At 38.5% G+C, this 27,358-nt stretch overlaps 1 protein-coding gene and 1 pseudogene across 1 annotated transcript in view; both read right to left on the reverse strand.

The window, feature by feature from the left end:
• Positions 1-19,003: 19,003 nt before the first annotated feature.
• The window catches only part of LOC110570507 (40S ribosomal protein SA-like), an 88,456-nt gene continuing 80,101 nt past the window's right edge, over positions 19,004-27,358 (reverse strand). The window contains exon 2 of the mRNA XM_044914878.1: positions 19,004-19,453. Within this exon, the coding sequence (XP_044770813.1) occupies positions 19,053-19,453 (401 nt within the window). The 3' untranslated portion in view covers positions 19,004-19,052. The remainder of the gene's footprint in view (positions 19,454-27,358) is intronic.
• On the reverse strand, positions 19,594-19,734 carry LOC123324996 (annotated as a pseudogene).

Here is a 27,358-nt window from a genome sequence, read left to right on the forward strand (position 1 = left end):
CCTCTTCTCAACAAGGGCTAGCCATCAGAATCACGAGGGAGATTTCTACAAATGTACAGATCTTGGCACTTCCCCCAGGGGGACATTTCATGCCTCTTCTTGGTAAATGGCTCTACTATTCTGCTAGTTGCTCAACTTTGAGCTTCAGAATAGTTCATGACACCTCTTCTTTTTTTGTTTTCCACCTTCCGTTCATCTCCAGATTTTCTCAATTTTCCACTGAAAATTTATCTTAAATTCTACCATTTGTGGGTCCACCTCCACTTTCAGCACCCAAATCCAAACTATCCAAACCAACTGTACTTTCATCTTCTCTTCTGTCCCCTGTCTAATCCATCCACTTCACAGCCACAGTGATTATATTATCCTCTGGCTCACAGTCTTCCAGTGGCCCCAGGTTGCCCTAGGGATTCATTCCAAACCTTCATGATGGTTTACAGGGCTCTGCATGGCTGAGCCCATGCCTGTTCTCTCAGTTTATTTCCTATCGCCCTTCCTCTTGTCCAGCCACATGGATGTTCTCTTACTTCCTCCACTGCAACAAGCTCATTTTCTACCTCAGCGTCTTCCCACATGCTGCTGTTCCTTCTGTGAGAACTTTTATTTATTTATTTATTTGTTTTTAGAGAGAGAGCATGCAGGAGGGAGGGGCAGAGGGAGAGGGAGAAAGAGAATCTTAAGCAGGCTCCACGCCTAGTGCGGGGCTGAACATGGGGCTCCATCTCAGGATGCTGAGATCATGACCTGAGCCGAAATCAAGAGTTGGATGCTTAACTGACTGAGCCACCCAGGCGCCCTGAGAACTATTATTTTCATACCTGGCTCCTTCTCAGGTTTCAGACCTTCCCTGACCCTCTTTGACAAAATGTCCTTTCTGTCATTTTCTTTCAGGACAAGCTGTTCTTTCATAGCACCAGATGATTACTTACTGAAATCAGTGTTACTAGCATAGGCTTAAAGGTCTATGAGGGTAGATATTGCACCTGCTGTATTCATCATTGTATACCTTCTACCTGGCCCAATGTCTGGACCAGAACCGATGCACAGTAGAGTTTTAATGAGTAGTGATGGACAAAATGGATTCAAAGCTGCGTGAGATTGGAAAAGAGGTCACTGCATTTAGCAAGAGGCCACTGGTAATGTTCACTTGGCTTCTTTCAGTTAAATGATGGGGAAGAAAACAAAGCTAGTGAATCCCGAAGTTGAATGAGGAAGCAGAAAGGAAATCAAGTTAATGTTATGTGGAGGAAATAATAATTACCATGTTCCAAACCTTGAACTTGGCACTAAGCATTTATTTAATCATTGCAGTATTTATTTATTTGGGGGGGTGGAGAGAGAGAGAGAGAGAGAACGAGCATGAAGGGGGTGGTGGGCAGAGAGAGAGGGAGAAGCAGACTCCCCGCTGAGCAGGGAGCCTGACATGGGGCTTGATCCCAGAACCCCAGGATCACAACCTGAGCTGAAGGCAGTTGCTTAACTAACAGCCACCCGGGTGCCCCTCATTGCAGTAACCTTATGAGCTTCTATTATTTCCATGTTTGGGACAAGGTAAAAAAATCTCAGAAAGGTTAAGTAATATGCCCAAGGTCACATATCAAAACCAGGGCCAGGCCTAATTTCAGAGTCCATGCTCCTGACCAATAAACCAATGGCTCTTGAGTGTGCAGAAGAATCATGGCAATGGGTGGCCTATTAAAACCACTATCATCAAGAAATTGAAATTCTGCTACTATCAAGAGAATGAAATTAAGTAGATCTCAGTGAGAATCTAGGAACAAGCATTTTGAGTGATTTTAAGGCAGGTTGACCTGGAGATTCTGCTCTATGGAGCATCACTCCATGCTACGCTTCACAAGAGAGTAGATTTTAGGTCACTTGCAGCTTCTGATCTAAGTTCTAGGATCTCTAAGACTTCATTTCATCTGTAATTGATAAAAATGTTTTCTAGGGCCCCTGGGTGGCACAGTCCATTGAGCAACCAACTCTTGGTTTCAGCTCAGGTCCTGATCTCAGGGTTGTGAGATTGAGCCCCGCATCTCCGTGCTCAGCAGGGAGTCTGCTTGAGATTTGCTCTCCTTCCTCTGCCCCTCCCACTTGTGATTTCTCTCAAAAATAAATAAATCCTTTTAAAAAAAAGTTTTCTCACAAGCTTTGGTGATTAAATGAGCTCGTTTGTGAGGTGCTAACATATAGTAGGTGCACAATAAATGTTGGCCCTCTCTCAGACTTTTCTTTCAGGAACTTTCCCTAGGTTAGGAATGGGAGAAATAGGCAGTAGTTTGAAGTTTTGCTAATTTCTGGGAAAGTTTTATTTTTCCCCCTGTTACCTCCATTTTATAGATAGAGAAATAGAGTCACAGAGTTAAGTAACTGGGCCCAAGGTCAGAGCAGATAAATAGCAGCCTTCCTAACTTCTGTGTGATGCTGGTGAAGAAATTAGACTTGGAGAGAAGTCTATAGTAAATGCTTATTGAATTGAATTTAAAATCTAGCTATTCTTTCTATGGCTTTTCTCTTAAAACAGAATATAATCTTCCCTTTCTTCTTTATTTGTTGACTTTTGTCTTTCACTCTTTTTAAATATATGTCCTTGTGTTTTTATTATAAACATCAAATTCTGTTTAGGAGACCACATAGTATTGACATCAAATAAATATAGTGTGTCAGGTAATAGGTGGACCATAAGCACAGTTAAGGTGAATTGTGGTGTGGATGCTTAGAATTTGTTAATAGAAGCTCTAATAACTCTAGAGCCTTCAAAGTAGCATGTGTGAGAAGAATGTGAAGCCTTTGCCCAGAAGGGTGGGATGACTTGCTTCTGGCTCCTTGCCTCACGCTGGGTGAGATCAGTAAGGACCCTGGTACCTTGTCTTGGGCCTTTCCCGCCCAAACCTCACCGATTCTATGCTTTGGCTTTTCTTCAATTTTTCTCTGGCTGTGCCTTTATCATGCAGAAGCCTGTGACTCCACTTCCCTCCTTCTGTGGATTTGCTTTTGGAGCATGAACACATATGCCAGAGTTGAAGCCTCTGCCTGCATGTCAGCTAAAAGCTTTAGGTCTGTCTGGCTTGCCTTAGATAAGAGTAAGAGTCCAGGATTTTTTTCATTTGATGTTTTGATCCCTTAGTTCTTATATCGGTGCTTTTCCTTTTAAGATTCACTTTGTTCTGACATGTTTCATATTTGGTCTTAGTGCCTGGGTTTTTAGATGCCCTTTATCTCAAAATCTGTTTGTATGGTGCACTAGAAATATGTATGTTCCTCTTGCTCTTTGTGCCATGAATAACCGTTAATCTGACTACTTGGGAATAGACTCCATTCTATTTTCCAAATTTACAGTAATTTAGTATCTGAGTCAGGGTTCTCCAGAGAAACCGAACCAATAGGAAGTATAGATACAGAAATTAGATATAGACTCATTTTAAGAAATTGGATCATGTGACTGTGGAGGCTTTGTGAGTTGAAAATCTGGGGGGCAAGGTTGGCAAACTGGAGACTCAGGGAAAGATTGCAGTTCGGATGTAAAGGCAGCCTGCTGGCAAGCCAGAAAGAGCCAGTACTGCGGTGAAGTCTAAAGGGTAGTCTACTGGCAGAATTCCTTCCTGCCCAGGGGAGGTCAGCCTTTTGTTCTATCCAGGTCTTCAACTGATTGGATGAGGCCCACCTTCACTAGGAGGGCAGTCTGTTTTACTCAAAGTCTACTGATTTAAATGCAAGTCTCTTCCACACATCCTCATAAAAGCATCCAGAGTAATGTTTGACTAAATATTTGGGCACTGTGGCCAGCCAAGTCAATACATAAAATGAATCATCATGAGCTTATTGTTTTTCAAACCGGTTTCAACAGAACACTATTATATATGTTAATAGATTGGCATGAAAAATAAAGGAGTTCAACGGTTAAATATATTTGTGACATGTCACCTACTGTACCTCCCTCTTGGAGTGTCCTATTGCACATTCATCTCTTAAAGACTTTGAGAATTCCTGAGGTTAGGAACATTGCTTATTTTGTGCACTGTTGCCCAAGGAAGGCAGGATAGCCCTGACTCTGTGGTGCTTCCCTTGGCAGCTGCCACCTCCACCAACACATTGGGGGGGGAAGTTGTTTCCCTAAAATTCCAAAACTTGAACCCTGGTTCTCAGACCTAAATTGCACAGAAATGTTTGTCTAAGTGCTAAAAATATGTGTTACCAACTAATCCAATGAAATAGGACCACCATTTTATGTTTGGCTGTCCATGGGCTTTCCAATAACTGCTAGGCAAATGCTTAACATGTCTGTGCTGTGGTGCGGTTGAGCTATCATGAGCAATGCTTGGTTATTCCAGTTCTGTTGTTTTCTCCTTTGATAGCACCTTCCCATTTTGTTTTCACTTCTCTGTCCCATGCCATTTCACCTCCCTCTTTTGCCACTGCATGTTTCTTCCCTATGCCTCAGGGAGCTCTAACCCAAATGAGTTCTACCACAGAAAGAGCAAAGGTTTTATTGTTTTTATTAATGCGTGCTGTTTTCCTTCTATACTTGGTGGCAAAGTCTTTTACTCTGTGCTATGTGCCAGTAGTTGTCTTTCCCTAATTAAACTACCCACAGGCTGGAATTATATTATGCACATGAAGTGATAATAGATATTGTTAGTGATGTATAAATATATGCTTGTTGAGTTTGATGGGGTTTGTAGAATTAAACCAGCTGGGAGAATCTAGACTTTCCACCTCCTCAAACCATGGGCTCAGGTTAGATACATGGCTTTGACAAGACTTACCTTGAAATGCTTTCTGGAGGAAGCTAGTTGCACGTGTTCTTCTCATTCCTTCCTTTCCCTTTATTTTAGGGAGATGTGGAGACGGCATTTCCTTGGTTTAGCATAGCCTCTTCCACCCCCCAATAATCTTTCCTGTTGAGATGGACACATATACACCTTTCCTCTGCCTGTCCAATGGTTGTCATGTACTGAACTCAAGGTGACTCCTCTGAATGCAGAGAACCTTGATGTTTGTCTCATGAAAGACCTTCCATCCCAGCTCTGTTCATTGACCTGGACGTTTCATTATGCATGAGGATAAGTCACCCAGCCCTGTGGTTCCTGATGGCTCCCATTTCTACACCATAGCAACCCACTCCTGTGATCAACCCTGCTTTGTAAACCACCTGGAACTCTTCTATCTCAGAAATTTAAAATCTTTCTCACTTATTATAGATTGTTTTTCTTGTACTAATTTTTCTTTTAAGAATGTAGATACTCCTAAGTGTTTTAAAACCTCAGCTGTTCTCAAAGGATCACTATTGTTCTTTCATTCTCCCTAATTCCAACCTCCTCCAGGATAGGTGAAGAAAGAACCATTGAAGACTTACAGTGGAGACATTGGAATGAAAATCCTCTGTGCGGTGGAAACCATTATTGATAGCAGTCTAGGAAGACGAGGCTCATGCCTTCCATTGCCTTCTCTTGCTCTGCCCCATTTTTGTCCCCAGGCTAGGAAAGGGTGGTGTGGTGCATGTTGTTCAGAGGCCTGAGGGTTGTAAGTAATAGATAAATAGAAGGGGTGAAGAGATCGTTTGGGGAGCTGGTTTGGGCCAGATCTAGGGCTGGTGCTGGCTGGTGCCAGGGCTAAGACAGAACAGGGCTCCCCGACACCAGAGCCTGAGAGTACGACACTGAAAGGAAGAAGCAAGAGGCTTGTGGCTTGTTAGTTTTTTGGATCAGGGCTTTCAGGGAGAGCTAGAAGCAAAGTATGTTTCCTTTTGGGTCATTCTATATAGTTCACCAGGGTTGAACCAAAGGCAAGGATTCAAGACTGACGCCTGGCTCTAGAATCAGGAGTATGCTACTTTGGGAGATTCTGGAGACAACCTAGCATAGTGGTTACGGTGTGGACTCTGGAGCCAGATAGTCCTATGTGACCTTGGGCAAAGATCTTTACCTCTCCTGGCCTCAGTTTCCTCCTTTGTAAAATGGAAATACAAGTAGTAATGAGTAGGGTATCATTAAGATATGTCAAGTGCCTTGGCCATTGTTGCTTTGCATTCTTTTTGTTCTCTTATGGTGGTGATGCATCCAAAGAAGGCAGGTGATAAATACTTGCTAAATGAGTTAAGCAGTGTTATTTGATTGAGAAGACTGACATAGACACAGAAAAATGTATGTGTGTGTGTGTTTGTTTGTGTTTAAAACAAGCATTGACCTTCAACATCTAACGTTTCCAAAGATATAATTGCTCTCACACCTTTAGTGGTCATGCAAACTACTTAGGGTCCCAGGTAGAGGTAATTGCCAGGGGGACATGACCAGAGTTGAAGCTCAAAGCCTCGTATATCAGGTACTCCCAGGATAGTCACTGTTGCAAGGGTCGGAAAAGAGAAGTTGGGGAAATCTGGATAAGTCTCAAGCTTTCCCCGAGAGATAAGTAGGTGGCAGTGGTTTCAACCCTTGGAGATTAGGAAATGGAAGCCATGGAGGTATGGGGCAATGCTATCAAAATCCACCACTCCAGGAGGATCAGCAAAAGGGCCTCACACAAGGCAAAGCATTTGTAAATCCATCTGTCCATCCTGGTAGGAGGCTGATACCCGCTTTCCCTGTTACTTCAAAAATATTACGGGGGCGCCTGGGTGGCTCAGTCGTTGGGCGTCTGCCTTCGGCTCGGGTCACAATCCCAGGGTCCTGGGATTGAGCCCCGCATCGGGCTCCCTGCTCAGCGGGGAGTCTGCTTCTCCCTCTCCCACTCCCCCTGCTTGTGTTCCCTCTCTCGCTGTGTCTCTCTCTGTCAAATAAATAAATAAAAAATCTTAAAAAAAAAAAAATTACGTCTTTAATTAATGTGACTTAAGACATTTGGCATGAAGAGTAAAGCCAATTAGAAAGAAATAAAAAGCAAAACAACCTGGAAACCACAATCTAGCGACTGGGGCTCAGGAGGCAGAAAAGAAATGTCAGAGTAGGATGTGCTACATTTCCACACTACACTGCTGACAGCAGGAGGCTGGCTTTTTTTTTTTTCCTTCTTCTTCTGATAAGTGAACACCCCCACATAAAGGAACATCAGACCTTTCCAAACTCAAAACAGATTGTTAGTTCTAACATTCCAGAGTAGCTGAAGGAGGCCTGTGACCCAAACAGGAAACAGGAAAGCAACAGCTCACTCTTGCATTGGAATCTGGTGTATAATCCTTGTCTATTAATCAAAACATCTCCTCTCCTGCCTTATAGACTGAGCAGGGGTGTGGCCAGCAGGGCAGAGATGAGTCTTGACTCCCACAAAGTTGAGCCACCTCTGATCCTCTCACTTCAGCCCATGGTACTGGTAGTGGAGGGAATCACAGCCAGTGAGTATCAGCTTGCTGTGGTCTGACCATCCTTTTGACACCAGCAGTCCTGAGTTCAGTCTGTTTTCCCCTCTCCACTTGAGTCTGTCTGCTCCTTAAGTGGGAAGTAAATAATAGAGACCATTACTGAAGAAAATCAAGGTTCTAATGCTACCAGTCCACTGCAGACAAAAAATATAAGGGCTGACATTTGGGACTTGTTGACTAGGGGGAATGTCATCTCAAGATCTATCCCATGATGCCTCTTTAATTCCACACCTTGAAATATGGGGTCTGTGGTGAAGCAGCTCCCTCTGCATTTTCAGGTTACTGGGGAGGAGTTACAGGGTATATGCAGCAGTGAGAAATGACAACCTTAGTTTCTGAGAGAGACCACAAGAGAAAGACTACATTTATAGTGGTGGTTAGACACTTTAAATTCTTAGTAACCAATTGTCAAATAATTGAACCACAACCCACATTTTGATTAAACTAGGTCAAATTTAAGTTTGTGTTGCTTGACTTTTGGTGAAATGGGCTGGTGTGGCAAAGAACCACCACAGAAGTGCTGCTCAAGTGAGCACACAGTGAGACTATGTATTTATTGTAAATGTGCTTCTAGTCATAACAGTTTCTGTTGTTACTGTACTTCAGGAAGCAAGTAAATGAACTGGGTTGCTATCACCTGGAAACTCTAAGGCTCCAAAGGCTATTCCCAAACTGATTGAGCTGCTTAACCTTCCTTTGCCTCAATTTCTTCATCTAAAAATGTGGGCATGATACTAAGAACCTACCTCCCAGGGATGGTATAAGGATTAAATGAGATAATACATTTAACACTTGACAGAGAACCAGGCACATAGTAAGAACCTAAATAAACAGTAGCTATTATCTGAGCCTAGGAAACTGTTACCATCCCCACTTTGCAGAGGTGGAAAGGAAGCTGAAATGCTCCAGTAATTTCCCAAGGACACCAGGGTAATAAATGAAATGATGCCATGAGGCTTGGCACATGGATGGTACCCCGAGTGTCCTTCCTACCTTTTCCCTAATATGTGGTCCAGCCAAGGTAAGCACTCAGAAGCAGGGAAACCTACAGAAGTGAGAACATTGACTACCATATTGTGAAATGAAGCACATGGGATGGAGGGCACTGGTTCCGATAGGTTTATCAGGTCAGCAAGAGTTCATCAAACTATAACAAGGCCTAAGAGGTAAACTTGGGTAGAACCAAGGCAATCAGATGGAGGGGGGTGTGTTCCGAGAAGCTTATTGGAGAGGACAGCACAAAAAGTGTGTGAGTGTGCCAAGAGGGTACAGGAAGTAGGATTTGAAATCAGATAAGTTGGAATATGATAGAGAAACCAAGAAGATGAGGCATGCAGGGCCATATTTTGCTCTTAGTTATTTTGATTAAGGTTATATTCTTCAGATTGGAATCTGAAGACCAGAAGACCATGGATATATTCTTGGGGCTTAGTGAAAATTAATTTTCTATAAAAGAAGTCTGTGTATAACTCAACTTTGAGAAATGCTGAACAAGGGCTGTTCTCTGCTTTTGGTAACTGCATTGGTTAGACAGCATCCTCACAGTAATCCAGACTTCAGAACCACTCTGTAAATTAATCCTTTCAATTATACAGAATTCAGCTTATCAATGATAGTGTTACTTGCTTCAGATGATAAGCAGTGCATAGCTCAGGTCCAGTTTTGGACCTGAGTGTTCATGGAGTTCCTTAGGTATGGTGGTACACATTTATATGTGGCAGAAGTTAAACCTAAAAATATTTCAAACAACCTGAATCTAAATATGTGATAACCAGATTATTATGTATCTCAGCTCTAGAGCTACACTACCAACATTTTCAATTCCATAATATTTTAAGGTTGCTTTCATTTTATTTTTAAATTAGAGTAATTTTTCTCTCTGTGAGCTTCAATTATTCTAATGTTGAAACACTTAATTCTTAGTTCAAACCACATCACATATTGCTTCCATAGTGTATCTCTACACATTGGATAGAATGATGATAAAACCCTAGGGATTGGGCAAGCCCCGGACGGACAAAGACTGGATCTCTGAATGACTGCATGGAAGATGCTTGCTAATGTGAACACTTGCCCAGGAACTTTTACAAGAGCAAGAAATGAACTTCTATTGTGTGAAGATTCTACCTTTTAAAACCTTCTCAATCCAATAATTCGGTTGGAATAATATATTCTGATTCTGTACATTTGATTTCTTAGCTCAAATAATAGGACATCTTGCTTCTTTGTCTTCCCAAACCAACAATACAGTTAGAATGAAATATTTATAACTATTGATAACAATAAATGCCAATCATTATTTTAATGAGTTTAAACATATTATCTCATTTCAATCTCCTAAGAATCTTAAGCTGTAGGATTTTCAAATCCTCATTTAAAAGATGAAGAACTGATAAGATTAAGGCACAGAGAAGGGAGATATTTTGCCTAAGATCAGACAACTGTCAAGGGGCTAAGTTTGGAAACTAGATTTTTTTTTTTTTTTTAAGAGAGCAAGAAGGCATGCAAGGGTGAAGGGTGGGTCAGAGGGAGAGTGAGAATCCTAAGCAGACACCCCGCTGAGCATGGAGCCTGACAAGGGACTCGATCTCAGGACCCTGAGTTCATGACCTGAGCCAAAATCGAGTCTGACACTTAACTGACTGAGCCACCCAAGCGCCCCTGGAAACTAGATTATTTTGACTCAAGAGTTATATTTTCTCCTGTAAATTTTCAATCATGTACTAGCTGCACATCCAAATTGCATGTGTACTTATGGCAGAGACTGCTTCCTGTACACTGAAATCCACTTCCTCCTGGCATAAGACCACACTGTATTTTCCTTTCTCCTTTGCAGTTAGGTATGGCCATGTGACTGAGTTGTCCTTAATAGAATGAGAGCAAAGGGAAAATTCATGCTACTTTCAGTCTGGTCCATTACAACTTCTCACATGGGCTCCCTCGTGCCCTCTGTCCTTCTGTCAGGTGGAAGCAAATGACAATGAAACCATAGGGTAGGGAGGATCCTACAAGGTGGAAAGAGTCTTGGTTACTGAATGATTTTATGGAGAGGAATTTCCCTACCAATCTCACTTTAAACCATTTTGTGAGCAAGAAATTAATTTCAGTTGTGTTAATCTGCTTACATTTTTGATATTTTCTTTAAAATTCAATGCATTCGACCCAGGGAATTCATGTATCTTCTCATGATTAGGATTCCAGGTCATCTATTTCCTTCCTTCCTTCCTTCCATCCAGCCATCTATCCATCTACCTACCAACCTACTAACCTACCTACCTTTCTACCTACCATAGCTAAATAGCTTTCCCCAAAGTAATTTCCTTCAATTTTCTTGTATAGATATGGAATATTTGCATTGTACAATTCCTTGGAAATAACACACAGCAATTATAACACAAGAATTTAACGGCTGCCCACGTGTTTTAGTGATTACTTTGGAACTGTGACTGATCCCCAAATCTTAAGGGAGCACAAAGAGTTCCAGATATGGTAAGGCCTCCCCCAGCTATTTTTGTAGTTTAAGATTGAGACCATGTTTTCTTATATTACTTTATCCTTTATTTATTTTTTTTTCTGATTGAAATTGACTATGGAAACACAACACAGTGATAAATTTGATCCTTTTATCAGATGCCTTGAACATTTATAATAGGATGATACTCTTATTTGTTAAGGGGAGTATATGAAGAAAGCCTTTGATATATCTAGATCCATTGATAATTAGTAGAAAAACATCATATGAAGATAGCTAATGTTTTATAGTGTGCTTACTGCATGGCAGGTACCCTTATAGGGACTTGGCATAAATTAAGTCCTTTAATCCTCAGAATGATCCTATGAGGTTAAGCCCTACCTTTATCCTTCTTTCATAATGAGGACATCAAGGCATGGAAGCATGAAGAAAGATGCCCAAATTGCATAGCAAGTAGGTGGTAGTGTTGGGATATGAACCCATGTAGCCTTTAACCATAACCACGTTGCCTATTTTAATAGGTAAGTATTAATTCTGTTGTGATTTTCCTTACCATTCTATAGGTATATTAGTTTTCTATTGCTTCATAACAAATTACCAGAGATTTTGGAACTTAAAATAATATATACTTATTATCTCAGTTTCCATGGGTCAGGTGTCCAGACTTGGCTTAGCTGGGTCTTTGCTTAGGGTATCACAATACCTGTAGTCAAGGTATTGGCCAGGTCAGGGGTCTCATCTGAGATTCAAATTCCTCTTTCCAGCTCACATAATTGTTGGAAGAATTCATTTCCTTGTAGTTGTAGAACTTATTATGGTGGCTTGCTTCTTCAAAACCAGGAAGAGAATCTCTTTGTGACCTCCTTGAAGTCCAAAATCCTTTTAAAGAGCTTCCAACTGATTAAGTCAGGTTCACTCAGGATAATCTCCTTTTGGATGAATTTGTCAACTAATTTGGGATCTAATTACATCTGCAAAATCCTTTCACTCCTGCCATATAATGTAACCTAATCAAAGATGTAACGGAATCATGCATGTAACACTAGGGGCATAGATCATGGGGGTCATTTTAGAATTCTGACTACCACAATGGCACAATGTCTGATCCCTTCTTTGGGTGAAGGAGATGGATAAGTAATACCATCATACAGTGAGATGATATCTCCATTAGAACTGACTCATCAGCTTCAGCTTATAAAAATATCAGGGGTTTGTTAAAAGTTTAATACATAAAATTTTCCTTCTTTAACCCCCTTCTAGAAGAACTCTTTTCACGCTAAAAGAAGGTTGATAATATACATAAATAACTTTTTTGAATTTATTATAAGTTTACCTTGACTAGTTCTCCAGGACATTTCTTAAAACCACCTAGTTACTTTTGTACTACGATCACCCATTGGATAAAAATGAAACTGCTTAGTGTGGCACACTAAGATCTCTCATACACTCACCAAACATACAGTGTTGCCTTCATTTCTTCTCACTCCCTTCTCCTCCCATCATTCTACTCCAAGTCCCTTTCATGCCTCTGGATCTTCACACATGATGTGCCTATATATGCTCAGTTTTATCTGGAGTACCTTTTATATCTCATTCCCACCCCATCCCCTACCACCAGTCTGCTGGTAAATTCTCTGGTTCTTCAAGACTTGGCTCAGATGTTATTTTTGTGTGTGTGAAACTTTCCCCAATTTCCAAGCTGAAAGATAAGAGTAAACGCTGCAGAAAAAGGATCTGAGTTCTAGCTTCAGCTGGAGGGTAGAAATGGGGGATAATACTGATCTGAACCCCTTCTGAAGGGTTCTTTCTCATTCTGGATTTAAATATGTTGTAGAAAGAAATACTTCAGAAGAAAATAAAATGAATTTAGGAAATCAAAGCTAAACTAAAAATATACATGTATACTCCTAACATGTTCTATCACTAAAGAGGTTGAGATATAAAATGTCAAATGTGCTCTGTAATGTCTGGGACTTCATTCTTTTCTAACTCTCCACTAAAAGGAACCCAAGCTCTTTGAAGACTAGGGGGACCTTTTACTCTTGTCTGAATGCAGAGTGGCTTTAAAAATACCTGGAGTAATGCTGACAACAGAGTCAGCTTTGAGGGATTTCCACTATCCAGCTCAAAACCATTTCAGTATAAAAAATTATTTATAAACAAGTTGAGTTCTTGATTCCATGAATCCATAATGATAATCAAAATGGGAAAAGATGAAGTTCACAAAAGACATTGTGATGTGAAAGAAGATTGAACATAATAGATATGCTTAATTTTTATTAATTTTAAGGGAATGGTTGTGTTGACATATGTGAGTGTTCTGTTTCTTTTATTGGATATATGGTCCTTTATTAAACATAAATATATACTTTTCCTGTATGTGGGCAAGGTAAAGAGAATTATGAGTAATCCCAGGAGTTCTGAAAAAGTAAGAGGTATACCAAGAATAAGAAAGATTGTGACCAGCAGTGTAGGAATACAAGTGTAGAAATTGAGGGTTGAAAGAAGATAGATTCACCATATTAATCAGAGTAAACACAATCTCTCATCTTCTAGGAAACAAAACCTCTTGGATGATTGGACTAATTATCAAGAGATGCTAACAAGGGGTCATAAGTTGATCATAATGCTAACAAATCATTCCAAAAGTATTTATAATAATGAAAGGACAACAGTGTGTTTTGCTGGCCAAGTAAACCTTTAAGAACATATCATTTCAGAAAAACATGACAGATTGCCAGAAACCGGAACAGTGTAAAAGATGTAAAAAAAAAAAAAAGAAAAGAAAAAGAAAGAAAGAAAGAAAGAAAGAAAGAGAAAGAAAGACAGAAAGAAGAAAGAAAGAAAGAAAGAAAGAAAGATGTGGTCTTGAAAAGACCCACTGACATTGTAAGTACCCTGTGACGCTAGAAAGAGGAGAGGGGGCAGACAGGGAAGGCAAAAATGGCCACTGGATAAAGTCTGAATCACTCTGGAAATTTCAACAAAGCCCCAGGTCTTTTGTTTTTTTTTTTTTTAATTTTTATTTATTTGACAGAGAGAGAGACAGTGAGAGAGGGAACACAAACAGGGGGAGTGGGTGAGGGAGAAGCAGGCTTCCTGCTGAGCAGGGAGCCTGATGCGGGATTTGATCTCAGGGTCTCTGGGATCATGTCCTGAGCCGAAGGCAGACGCTTAACAACTGAGCCACCCAGGCGCCCTGCCCCAGGTCTTGATTAAGGATTAATTGATCATAACCTGCAAACTGCAGCATTTGGTGTTCTGAGATAATATTTCTTTCTCTGTTGGTTAAAGGTTACTTTAACACTGGAAGGTATAAATTAATTGAGAAATATGAATAAGTGAGTCAATAATCTTTAATATGCTAAGTGAGGGTAAAACAATAACTACTTTAATCATTGTAATAATTTGTGTTCCACTTTTTCTATTAATCTACTTGTCTGCTCCTAATGTACAATATTATTTACTTATATATATATGTATACCTTAAGTATATTGCTTATCTGCCTCCTTTTTTCTCATCCTTTTCCCTTCTTGTCAAATATGAGAGCAAGGGTCATAGTCTGCTTTTTAAACTGCTGTATTGATGGATGACTGTATTTAATGTATACAACTTGATGTATTTGGAGGTAAATATACACCTGTGAAACCATTGCCACAATCAGTGCCATAAACTCCTACATCATCTCCAGAAGTTTCCTCCTGCCTCCTTTGTTTTGTTGTGGGTTTTTGGGTCAGTTTTGACCGCTGATGCATCCAAGAACCCAGCACAATACCTGTCACATAGTAGATGCTCACAAAATATTTATTGAGTGAACAATTCTCTTAAAGGTTCTTGTAAGTTGTGTTTTTAAGGTTTTTGAATCATTTAAGAAAAGTCAACTCACTAGACTTGTAACTATATTGAAATTTTAATCAGTGTCTTCTGTTTGAGCCTAACACAGATTGAAGGACATTTCCAAAGAGAGGGAGGGTATGAGTAGAAAATGGTTCTGTGTGTGTGTGTGTGTGTGTGTGTGTGTGTGTGTGTGTGTGTGTGACATGCTGTCTTATGGCTAATCTGGCAGGTAGAATTGTGTACTAGCATAGACTTCTTGAGAGGGCAAACCCTCTATGAAATATAGATCTATAACATTCCATTTCCTAGAGTTTTTATCCAGAAGGATATCAAGAGTGAGATAGAGCTCTTCATCCCTGGAGGGTGGGTCCAGGTTTATTTTCTCCATTTTTTGGCTGAGGAAACTGAAGCTTATATACAAGTTAGGTGTGACAGAGAGAATATTTTTGGAATCTCTCCAGATGCATCTTTCTTGGTGGGTGAACTAGCTTCTCTCTCTGCATCCTGTCCACTGCTATGACTTTAGAAAAAAAGACAAAATACCACCTCAGAAAGGATATAAAAAGAGAGGGTATGCAAAGAGGATATAAAAATAAGTTCCTTACAGGTAATGGGATATTTTTCCTTCCATGCTGTGGACTGCTGAGGAAGAAAGGAAGGAGAATCAGAGACGCAGTTTTTTTAGTATATGTATCCTGCTTAGAAAGTTCAAAGAAGAGTCCAATTTTTCCCCTATCACTGCTTGAAACTCTGGAGGAAAGAGCCTTTCAGACATGTGAAGTGATGGAATAATTGTGGCCTTGGCAAGTGGCTATATGGATGAGACAGAACTTTGACTTCTAGGGGTCTCTTATGCTTCAATGAGTGGATGTGTTGGCGCTTAGAAGACCAGAGAATTCGCAGAGGCCTGAGGATGCACAAATTGCTGCAGTGTGAGAAGACACATCAGAGGCAAATGGTCAGGACTAGAGTATGTGCCAGCATAATGTTCCAGTGGCCAGTGTGGACCCAGTGACACATCAGCTGGGAGGGGACCAAACCATTCACTGGGGATCAAGAGCGCCGTCATGCCTTGATCTTGCTGCCATGTGATCATATCAGCCCCATTCTCCCTATCTTTGGAAAGAGCAAAGGAAGAGAGGAAAGATTTAACATTTATCCAAAAGAAAATCATCATAGAAGAGTCCATTTAAAAGAGAAGAGACAATAATTCCTATTATTGGCAAGTTTAAAAGAGTGTTTTCCATCCCCTGGTACCCAGTTAGGTGGATGTTTATGAGGAAGAGTAAATCTATGATAGAAAATAAAGAAAGCTGCATATTCTTCATATATCTAGGTAGTATTTGATGTTTCCACCCCTGCTACCTGGGGGACATATTGAAGCCTACCCAGGTGTGAGGGTGTAACCTCAATCTCAACCTGGATCCTTAGGGTGAGGTTCTATCCAGTATACCCTAACATTCTATTCTTGGATGTCAGCAAAATCTGGCTGCACTACAAACAGTTGCTACATATAAACTAACTTAGCTTTGGATATTCCCCAAAACAGTATAATTCATGAGCACACAAATGAGTGACTGGGGATGGGAAAGTGAACTCTGTTAAGCTTATGGTATGGTCTCTTTCTCTCTGTCATGTCCAATATGGACTCATAGAGGTTAGTCAGATGCTCAAAGCAAAAGGGTAGTATCAATTTCCATGGGCTTCACACTGAGCAGGGCCTGGGCGGGGGGGCAAAATGTGATGAAGGCAGGTTTGCTTTTAAAACCCACTCAACTTCATTAAAGAAGAATTTGGTTCTCAAAGGTATCGCAGCAGTAAGAACAGTCAGAATTGGCAGATTCAAAAGATGATTTTCGTCTATCAGAGCTAGGGCTCAACACTCACATCTAAAGAGGAACACTAAATCTTATAATAAAAGACTGATTAAAAAGCTGAAGGTGATAAAGTAGGAATGAATAATGAGCTATATTAGCAAAAAATAGACCAGTAAATTTTAGGCAATGCAGAACATTTATATAATTATTTCTGGGACTATTCTGAAAAAATAAAAAAGAAACATTGCAATTATCTCAAACATGTTAGAATAATATAAAACATTCCAGATAATGCACAACCATCCTTCTTGATATATCACAAATACACAGTTTTTGGCTAAATTAGCCAAGAAAATTAGCTCTCTAGTTTGCTTTTACCTGTTTAGAGAGATTTGGAAGCATCGTGGGAGAAAAATGTGGTGCACTGGTATTTCAGCTGTACAAATGCAGTATTAGTCATGACCATCCTCAAACTAACATGGACTGTTTTAGATATAGAAATATCCTACTGATTCCAACTAACATGCACAGTTTCCCTCAAAATTGCTCATCTGTGAAATGAGCATGAGAGATTTTTATGCAATGTGGAGGAAGTGACCTCAGTATAATGACTGAGTGAGGTGCCATTTCATGCAGGGACCAGTTGGATTCAAGTCCATGCCTAAGATCACCTGCCCATTCAGACTGTTTCAGCACAACTATTAGCAGAATTGAAATAAGTTTTAAACCATTAAAATCAATAATTCATCACTTTTTCCATGTACGTGCCAATCAAAGAAAAAAGGGGGGGTTGGGGCTTAGGTGAGAAAGGAAATAGAAATAAGAAAGGGGGAAATGGGAGAATGATGGTAGGAGGAACAGGGAAATTTAAATTGTTTTTACTCCAAGTAATTTCTAACTTCAAGATCAAAATACCATATATTTGTAAGGAGATCTCATCAACCCAACATCAGTAGAATGAGCACTCATTTTGATTCATGGGGCTGGCCGGATGCTCGTGCATATGCACTCTCTCTGCATGCCCTCCGTGACCCACGATGTACACCTACTGGTCACAGTGAGGGGGTGGACCTGATTTACAGAGATGTTCACTGACCCATATGCAAATTGAACTCAAAGACCTTTTGGCCTCATTGATTCTGGACTAGCTCATCCCTCATTTTCTAGATTCCATTGCATTAGCCAGCCAATATTTTTCTTAAACATCACCAGGAGAGGAAACATCACAATTCATTACTGCCAGCCTTTTGCAATATTGAATGGAGTGTTTAACCTAAATCAGTAATGTAATTAATAAATGAATGTAGGTGAGCACTTTTGAGAACAAGGTTGAGGATTATATTCTTATAAAAAAAAGTGAGTTTTTCACTCCTAACCTCTTCTTGTCCTCATCTGCACATATGTTACTTGTCTTCTGAATGAGTTTATTTCTGGACGTGGCTAACTACAGATTGCAAACCATTAAATCAGAGAATCTCAGAAGCAAGTGGACTTTGTTGACCGTATTTCTTAATGTCATATGCCCTCTGGTGGTAAAATCAGGGGACTTGCTGTGGTTTTATTTGAGTTCTCCAAAGCAAAACATTTCATTAAAATGAAATTTAAAAAGCATTCATCCTAATTAGCTGCTTGTTGTAAATAAATATATTTTAAGAAACTAAAGCACGCTTCAGCATAAGCTGAGACTAAGAATGTGAAAAAAGCACAGAGTAGTGAAGGGTCTTATAGTTGACAAAACTGTCCTCACCCTTTTGGAGCAGCAGGGATTCCAGGCCTTTATCCTGTTCTCCAGTTCTTCACCTTCCTTTCTGAAATAGAGAAGAAAACTTCATAATTGCACATGAGTACTTGTCACATGTGGGCCAACACTTCTTTACTGCTAAATTACAGCTGATAACTTGGACAGAAAAGGAACTCCCTGACATCTGTTGCCTAGAACAATATATACATAAAATTAGACTGTAAGACAATCAATGACCATTGGGTACAATCACTAGGAGTTTATTCATAGAAAAATTATATCATTACTTAGATCATATCCTCTGAAAATATGAGTAATACTTGGAAAATTAAAATAATGAGTCAGAGAGAGGGAACATACTGATCTGTGGGAGAATTTATATAAAAAAATATCTTTCCAGGGTCACCTGGGTGGCTCAGTTGGTTAAGCGTCTGCCTTCGGCTCAGCTCATGATCCCAGGGTCCTGGGATGAGCCCCGGATCGGGCTCCCTGCTCAGCAGAGAGCTTGCTTCTCCCTCTCCCCCCGCCCAGCTTTAAAATATATCTTTAAAATATATATGTATTTTAAAAGAAAATCTTTAAAATATATGTGTATATCTTTCCATGTATATTTTTTAGCTTTTCATAAAGCAAATGTTTAACATTTTTATTTTGAGTGAAAATATCCTTTTACTTTGAAAGGGTGTCAGGTTATTCCTTTAAAAACAAAATTTTATATAACCATAGATGGCAGGATTTTATTTTATTTATTTATTTTTACAAACTTTATTTTCCGTCAACCTTTTCCATTTCTATTTCCATTTTGTTTGCCTTTGTGGAAGAGCAGCTTAAGACCACTCAGTGGTTGTTCCTACCCATTCAGTGGCCTGAGCAGTGGGAGCTGCAGACCAGTCTTCAGTGGCCGGCTGGGCGCTCCAGTTTTCAGTAGGGAACTGCTGAGTAGGCATCGAGGGCACCTGCATGCCTTCCGACCAGTCTGCGACTTCAGGCTGAGTAGCAGTGAACTCAGGAGCTGGAGCCGTCCATTCACCCTGAAATTCCTCCTTGGTCACAGCCTTTTCAGCAGCGGTCTGCTCTTCCTTTTCAATCTCTTCAGGATCTCTGTAGAAGTAGAGATCAGGCATGACCATCCATGGGTGTTCTCGGCAAATGGTGCCACGCATGCGCAGAACTTCCCTGGCCAGCATCCGCCACATCAGACCCACTGAGTGAGCTCCCTTTTTAGGACCTTATAGCAGGATTCATCAAGTTGCTTTGAAAATCGAAAAGGCCCAGTAACGTGTGAGGCCTAAGCAGTTAAGAAATATGGAGAAAAGAAAATACCATTTAAAAAAGGACTTCTCCTTAAAGCTGACACATTTGAATTATACTTGTAGCAAGAATTACTATCAAAGTCCACTCATTGGGCCAGAGACCTTTGTGGTCTTGCCCCTCGTGTAGCACACCACCTCACTTGTGAGTTCATCAGCCAGCCAGCAGCCTCAACTCCAAGCTCTAACAATGTGCAGGATGGCAGGATTTTAAAATGCTTTTTTTTCTTTAGTATTTTTTTTAATTTTTATCTTGAAATAGTTTCAGATTAATAATTTGCAACAGTGGTACAAAATATAGTATAAAATTTCCATATACCTTTTATTCAACTTCCCTAAATAGTAATATTTTACTTAAATACAGTACAATTTTCAAAATCAGGAAATTAACATTAATACTATACTATTAACTAATCTACATACATTATTCAACTTTTGCCAATTATCCCATAAATGCCCATTTTATGTCCAGGATCTAGATTATGATTAAATCAATAATGATTAAATTCATATTATACATATAAATGCCACAGAAGTGACATTGTAATTTTCTCAATTCATTGTATTTGGAGTCTATGATGTTGATGTAGCTTATTTCTGGTGATGTTAATTTTGATCACTTGGTTAAGGTAGTGTCTAATGGATTTCTGTACTATAAAGGGACTATTTTTCCCTTTGTATTTAATTAGTATCTTATAAAGAGATACTTTAAAACTATGTAAATACCCTGTACCTTATCCTATGTTAACCCACTAATTTCCAAATGAATTTTTTTATTTCCATCATTTTTTGACATTTATTAATTAAAATTTTGTAAAGAAGAGAGGTTTTCTTTTTTTCTCATATATATATATATATATACATAGAGAGAGAGAGAGAAAGAAAGAGAGACATAGATATTTATTTTATTCTGTATGTTCTAATCCTTTACTATCATTTATTTTGTTCTTCAAATTGACCCAGATTTGACCATTGGGAGTCTCTTCAAGTTGATTTCTGTGTCCTTTCAACATTGCCCATTATTTTTTTGAGCACATCTTTTTCCTGCACCACAAGATGTTTCAGGCTAATTTTATACTTTCCCTGCTCCAACCCTGGGGTCATTTTTCCAAGGATAACCCTAAAAATTAAAATAGTTACTTACGGTTATACTTTTTCTTATTTGTAACTCCTTTCTCTGACAGTAAGAAGTCTGCTTTTCATTATTCAAAGTTTATTTACTTGTTTGCACAGTCCTAAAAGATACATGAACTAGTTTCAGAATAACTAACTCATGCCCCTTTGGGGGGTGGAGGAAGTGAGTAACTAGTATACAATGGTTGTGTACATTTCCTTTTGTCTTTAGTCTTAAGACCACATAGTCAAAATACTGTTTTCAAACTTATTTAGGTTTACTCTTTTCTTCCCCAACCCCTTCAGGGTAGTGTAGTTTGTAATAGAGTTAGACTCATTTGTTATTATTTGTATGAATTTTGGGTTCTTCTCTCATCCTCTTTGATTTGAATCACTCATTTGTATTTTTGGTGGATGAAATATTATCATGGTTTCTAAGATTCAGAACTGTACAAAGAATTATACTCAAAGAACTGTTTCTTACCCTGTTGCCATCATCCCTTCCACCTCATGCCCCTCCCTCTTATTTCTATAAGTAAGTAATCTTTAGTTTCAGGTTATCTTTTTTGGGGGAGGCAGAAATGAGTAGATACATGTATATTTTATTTCTCTTTCTTTTATAAAAGATGGCACATAATAGGTACTCCTTTGCACTTGTCTTATTTCTACTTAATGTATCCTGGAAAACAGTCCATCTTAGTTCATAGAAATCCTCTTGTAGTTTTTTCTTCCTACAGCTGTGTAGATGTATGTAACTTATTTAACCACTCTCTTATATTTATTTTTTTTTATTTTTTATTTTTTATTTTTTTAGATTTTATTTATTTATTTGCATGAGAGAGAATGAGAGGGGGGAGGGTCAGAGGGAGAAGCAGACCCCCTGCCGAGCAGGGAGCCCGATGCGGGACTCGATCCTGGGACTCCAGGATCATGACCTGAGCCGAAGGCAGTCGCTTAACCAACCGAGCCACCCAGGCACCCTAACCACTCTCTTATATTTAGACATTTGCATTGTTTCCAATATTTGCAACAGTGAACAATGCTGTGATTAATAACCCATGCAAATATATTTTTGTATTATTGAAGGGGTATCTTCTGGATAAATTCTTTTTTTTTTTTTTTAAGATTTTATTTATTTATTTGACAGAGAGAGACACAGCAGGAGCAGGAGCACAAGCAGGGGGAGTGGGAGAGGAAGAAGCAGGCTTCCCGCAGAGCAGGGAGCCCGATGCGGGGCTCGATCCCAGGACCCCAGGATCATGACCTGAGCCGAAGGCAGACGCTTAACGACTGAGCCACCCAGGCGCCCCATCTTCTGGATAAATTCTTTTTATTTTATTTATTTATTTATTTATTTTTTTAAAGATTTTATTTATTTATTTGAGACAGAGAGAATGAGAGAGAGAGAGCACATGAGAGGGGGGAGGGTCAGAGGGAGAAGCAGGCTCCCCGCCGAGCAGGGAGCCCGATGCAGGACTCGATCCAGGGACTCCAGGATCATGACCTGAGCCGAAGGCAGTCGCTTAACCAACTGAGCCACCCAGGCGCCCTGGATAAATTCTTAAAAGTGGACTTGCTATGGATAAAACAAGACCTGTCTATATGCTGCCTACAAGAGAATCATTTGAGACCTAAAGACACATGCAGATTAAAAGTGAAGGGATAAGAAAACATTTATTATGTAAATGGAAGTGAAAAGAAAGCCAGGGTAACAATACATATGTTGGACAAAATAGACTCTAAAATAAACAAAACAGAGGATCATAGAGGAAGAGAGGGAAAAAATAAAACAAGATGAAACCAGAGAGGGAGACAAACCATAAGAGACTCTTAATCATAGGAAACAAACCGAGGGTTGCTCAGGGTTGAGCGGAGTGGAGGCATGAGGTAACTGGGTGATAGACATTAAGGAGGGCATGTGATATAATGAGCACTGGGTATTATATAAGGCTGATGGATCACAGACGTGTACCTCTGAAACCAATAATATATGTTAATTTAAAAAAATAGACTCCAAAACAAAGACTGTAATGAGACAAAGAAAGACACTATATAATCATAAAGGGAACAATCCAACAAAAAGATGTAACAATTATAAATATGTATGTGCCCATTATGGGAGCACCCAAATACATAAAGCAGCTAATAACAAGCATAAAATATTTGATACTAATACAATAATAGTAGGGTACTTTAACACCCCACTTAACATCAGTGGAGAGATCATCCTAACAGAAAATCAAAGTAACAGTGGCTTTCAATGGCACATTGGGCCAGATGACTCTAACAGATATATTCAGAATAGTCCATCCTAAAACAGTAGAATACACATTCTCTTCAAGTGCACATGGAACATTCTCCAGAATAGATTACATATTAGGCCACAACACAACTCTCAACAAATTCAAAAAGACTGAAGTCATACCATGCATCTTTTTCAACCACAGTAGTATGAAACTAGAAATCAATCACAAGAAAAAATCTGGAAAGAACACAAATACATGGAGGTTAAATAACATGCTACTAAACAATGAAAGAGTTGACCAAGAAATCAAAGAGGAAATAAAAAAGTACATGAAGACAAATGAAAATGAAAACACAATGACCTAAAATCTTAGGGATGCAGCAAAAGCTGTTCTAAGAGGGAAGTTTATAGCAATATAGGCCTACCTTAAGAAACAAAAAAATAATCTCAAATAACCTACCCTTATACCTAAAGGAGCTAGGAAAAGAAGAACAAACAAAATCCAAAATGAGCAGAAGGAAGGAAATAATAACAGAACAGAACAGAAATAAATAGTATAGAAACTATAAATAAATAAATAAATAAATAAATAAATAAATAAATAAATAAAAATAGAACAGATCAATGAAACCAGGAGCTGGTTCTTTGAGAAGATCAACAAAATTGATAAACATTTAGTCAGACTCATGAGAAAGAACGAGAACTCCAAATCAGAAATGAAAGAGGAGAAATAACTGACACCAGAGAAATACAAAGGATTATAAGAGAATACTATGAAAGGGCACCTGGGTGGCTCAGATGGTTAGGCGTCTGCCTTCAGCTCGGGTCATGATCCCAGGGTCCTGGGATCGAGTCCCGCATCGGGCTCCCTGCTCCTTGGGAGCCTGCTTCTCCCTCTGCTTCTCTCTCTCTCTCTGTCTCTCATGAATAAATAAATAAAATCTTTTAAAAAAAAAAAGAGAATACTATGAAAAATTATATGCCAAAACAAATTGGATAACCTAGAACAAATGGAAACATATAATCTCCCAAAACTGAATCAGGAAGAAATAGAACATTTGAACAGACTAATTACCAGCAATGAAATTAAATTAGTAATAAAAAAAAAAACTCCCAACAAATAAAAATCCACTACCAGATGGCTTCACAGGTAAATTCTACCAAACATATAAAGAAGAGTTAATGTCTATTCTCAAACTATTCCAAAAAATAGAAGAAGAAAGATAGTTTCCACATTAATTCCATAAGAACAACATTACCCTGATACCAAAACCAGATAAAGACACTACCAAAAATGAGAACCAAAGGCCAATATCTCTGATTTACATAGATGCAAATATCCTCAACAAAATAGTAGGAAACTGAATCCAACAATACATTTTAAAAAATCATTTACCATGATCAAGTGGGATTTATTCCTACGATGCAAGAGTGGTTCAGTATTTGCAAATCAATCAACATGATACATCACATCAACAGGACAAAGGATAAAAACCTTACGATTATCTCAGTAGATGCAGAAAAAGCATTTGACAAAGTGCAACATCCATCCCTGATAAAAACCCTCAACGCAATAGTTTTAAAGGGAACATACTTCAATGTAACAAAGGTCATATATGAAAAATCCACAGTGCACATCATAATGGGAAAAACTAAGAGCTTTCCCCCTAAGGTCTAGAACAAGACAAGGATATCCACTCACCACCTTTATTCAACATAGTATTGGAAGTCCTAGACATGGCAATCAGACACAAAACGAAATTAAAGGCATCCAAATTGGTAAGGAAAAAGTACAACTGACTATTTGCAGATGACATGATACTATATATAGAAAACTCTGGAAATTCCACCAAAAAACTTCTAGAACTGATAAATGAATTCAGTAAAGTCACAGGATATAAAATCAATATACAGAAATCTGCTGTATTTCTATACACAAATGATGAAGCAGCAGAAAGATAAATATGTGTTTTAGTAATCTAAATAAATTCAACCTTAAAACAAAACAAAAAAGCCCATTTACAGTTGCACCAAAAATAATAAAATATCTAGGAATAAACTTAACCAGAAAGTACAGAAAGATCTGTACTCTGGAAACTATAAAACATTGATGAAAAAAGTTGAAGATGACACAAAGAAGTGGAAAGACATTCTTTGCTCATGGATTAGAAGAACAAATGTTATTAAAGTGTCCATAATACTCAAAGCAATCTACAGATTTAATGCAATCCTTATCAAAATGCCAAGAGTATTTCTCACAGAACTAGAACAAATAATCCTAAAATTTATACAGAACCACAAAAGACTCCAAATAGCCAAAGCAATTTTGAAAACAAAAACAAAACTGGAGGTATCACAATCCCAGATTTCAAGATATGCTACAAAGCTGAGTAATCAAAACAGTAAGTAAGGTACTGGCACAAAAATAGGACACATAGATCAATGGAACAGAATGGAGAGCCCAGAAATAAAACCATGATTATATAGTCAATTAATCTTCAACAAAGGAGGCAAGAAAATGCAATGGGAAGAAGACAGTTTGTCTCTTCAACAAATGTGTGGGAAAATTGGACAGCCACATGCAAAGAATGAAACTGGACCACTTTCTTACACCGTATGAAAAAAGAAATTCGAAATGAACTAAGGACCTCTATGTGAGACTTGAAACCATAAAAATCCTAGAAGAGAGGATAGGCAGTAATTTCGCTGACTTCAGCTATAGGAACATTTTTCTAGATATGTCTCCTGAGGCAAGGGAAACAAAAGCAAAAACAAACTATTGGGACTACCTCTAAAAGCTGCACAGCAAAGAAAACAATCAACAAAACTAAAAGACAGCCTACTAAATGGGAGAAGTTATTTGTAAATGACACACCCAATAAAGGGTTAGTATTCAAAATATATAAAGAACTTATGAAAGTCAACACTGAAAAAACAAATCAATGAAAAAAATGAGCAAAAGACATTAACAGACATTTGTCCAAAGAAGACAATACAGATGACACATGAAAAGATGCTCAACACCACTAATCATCAGGGAAATACAAATCAAAACCACAATAAGGTATCACCTCACACCTGTCAGAATGGCTAAAATAAAAAACATAAGAAACAACAAGTGTTGGCGAAAATACGGAGAAAAAGGAACCCTTGTGCACTCTTGGTGGGAATGCAAACTGGTGCAGCCACTATGCAAAACAGTATGGAGTTTCCTCAAAAAATTAAGAATAGAACTACCCTATGATCCAGTAATTCCACTACTGAGTATTTACCCAAAGAATACAAGAACACTAATCAAAAAGATATATGCAGCCCTGTATTTATTATAGCATTATAATATGCTATGTTTATTATGTTTATTATAGCCAAATTATGGAAGCAGCCCAAGTGTCTACCAATAAATGAATGGATAAAGAAGGTGTGGTATATATACATACAATGGAATATTACTCAGCCATAAAAATGAATGAAATCTTCCATTTGCAACAACACGTATGGATCTAGAGAGTATAATGCTAAATGAAATAAATCAGAGAAAGACAAATACCATATGATTTCATTCATATGTGGAATTTAAGAAACAAAGAAAAAAAGAGATGAACCCAAACCAGACTCTTTAGAGAAGAAACTGATGGCCAACAGAGGAGAGGGGGGGTGGGGGGGAATGGGGGGAATAGATGATAAGAATTAAGGGTACACTTACCATGATGAACGCTGAGTAATGTATAGAATTGTTGAATCACTATATTGTACACCTGCAATAATATAATATTGTATGTTAACTATACTGGAATTAAATAAAAAAGTGGGCTTGCTGAGTCAAAGGGTAAATGTAGATGTAACTTCTTAGGTATTGCCAAATTTCCCTCCCAAAAACTTGTACTAGTTTGCATTCCTACCAGTAATGTATGAGAGTGCCTGTTTCTCTACAGAATGTGTTGTCATATTTTTAAATTGTTGCCAATCTGATAATTATATACCAGTATTGTTTTAATCTGTATTTCTCTAATTATGAATGAGGTTAAATACCTTTTCCTATATGCAGAGGTCATTTTTATAAGTTGTTTGTGAATTGCCTCCTCTTGCCTTTTCTCCATTTTAATGAGTTTTTAAAGATTCTTTTCCCCTCAGTTTTTAAGTTCATTATATATTAGCAATATTAGTATTCTATCTATATTTAGAGCTATGTTGTAAACACTTTTTCAAAGTTTGTTATCTTTGACTTTATTTATGATTTTTTTGTCATACAGGTAAATTTTTATTTTTATATAGCCGGTTTTCAATATTTAAAAAATTGCCTCTGAGTTTGCGTCCTAGTTAGGAAATCTTTTCTTACACCAAGGTTGAGAAGGAATTTACCTATTCACCTGTGTTTTCTTCTAGTAAATAACATTTTTTTTTTTTTTACATTTAGATCCCTGTTACATTTGGAGTTTATGCTCATGTATGGTGTGTGAAGTGTGAT

This window comes from Neomonachus schauinslandi, chromosome 5 (assembly GCF_002201575.2).
Source record: "Neomonachus schauinslandi chromosome 5, ASM220157v2, whole genome shotgun sequence".
NCBI lineage: Eukaryota > Metazoa > Chordata > Mammalia > Carnivora > Phocidae > Neomonachus > Neomonachus schauinslandi.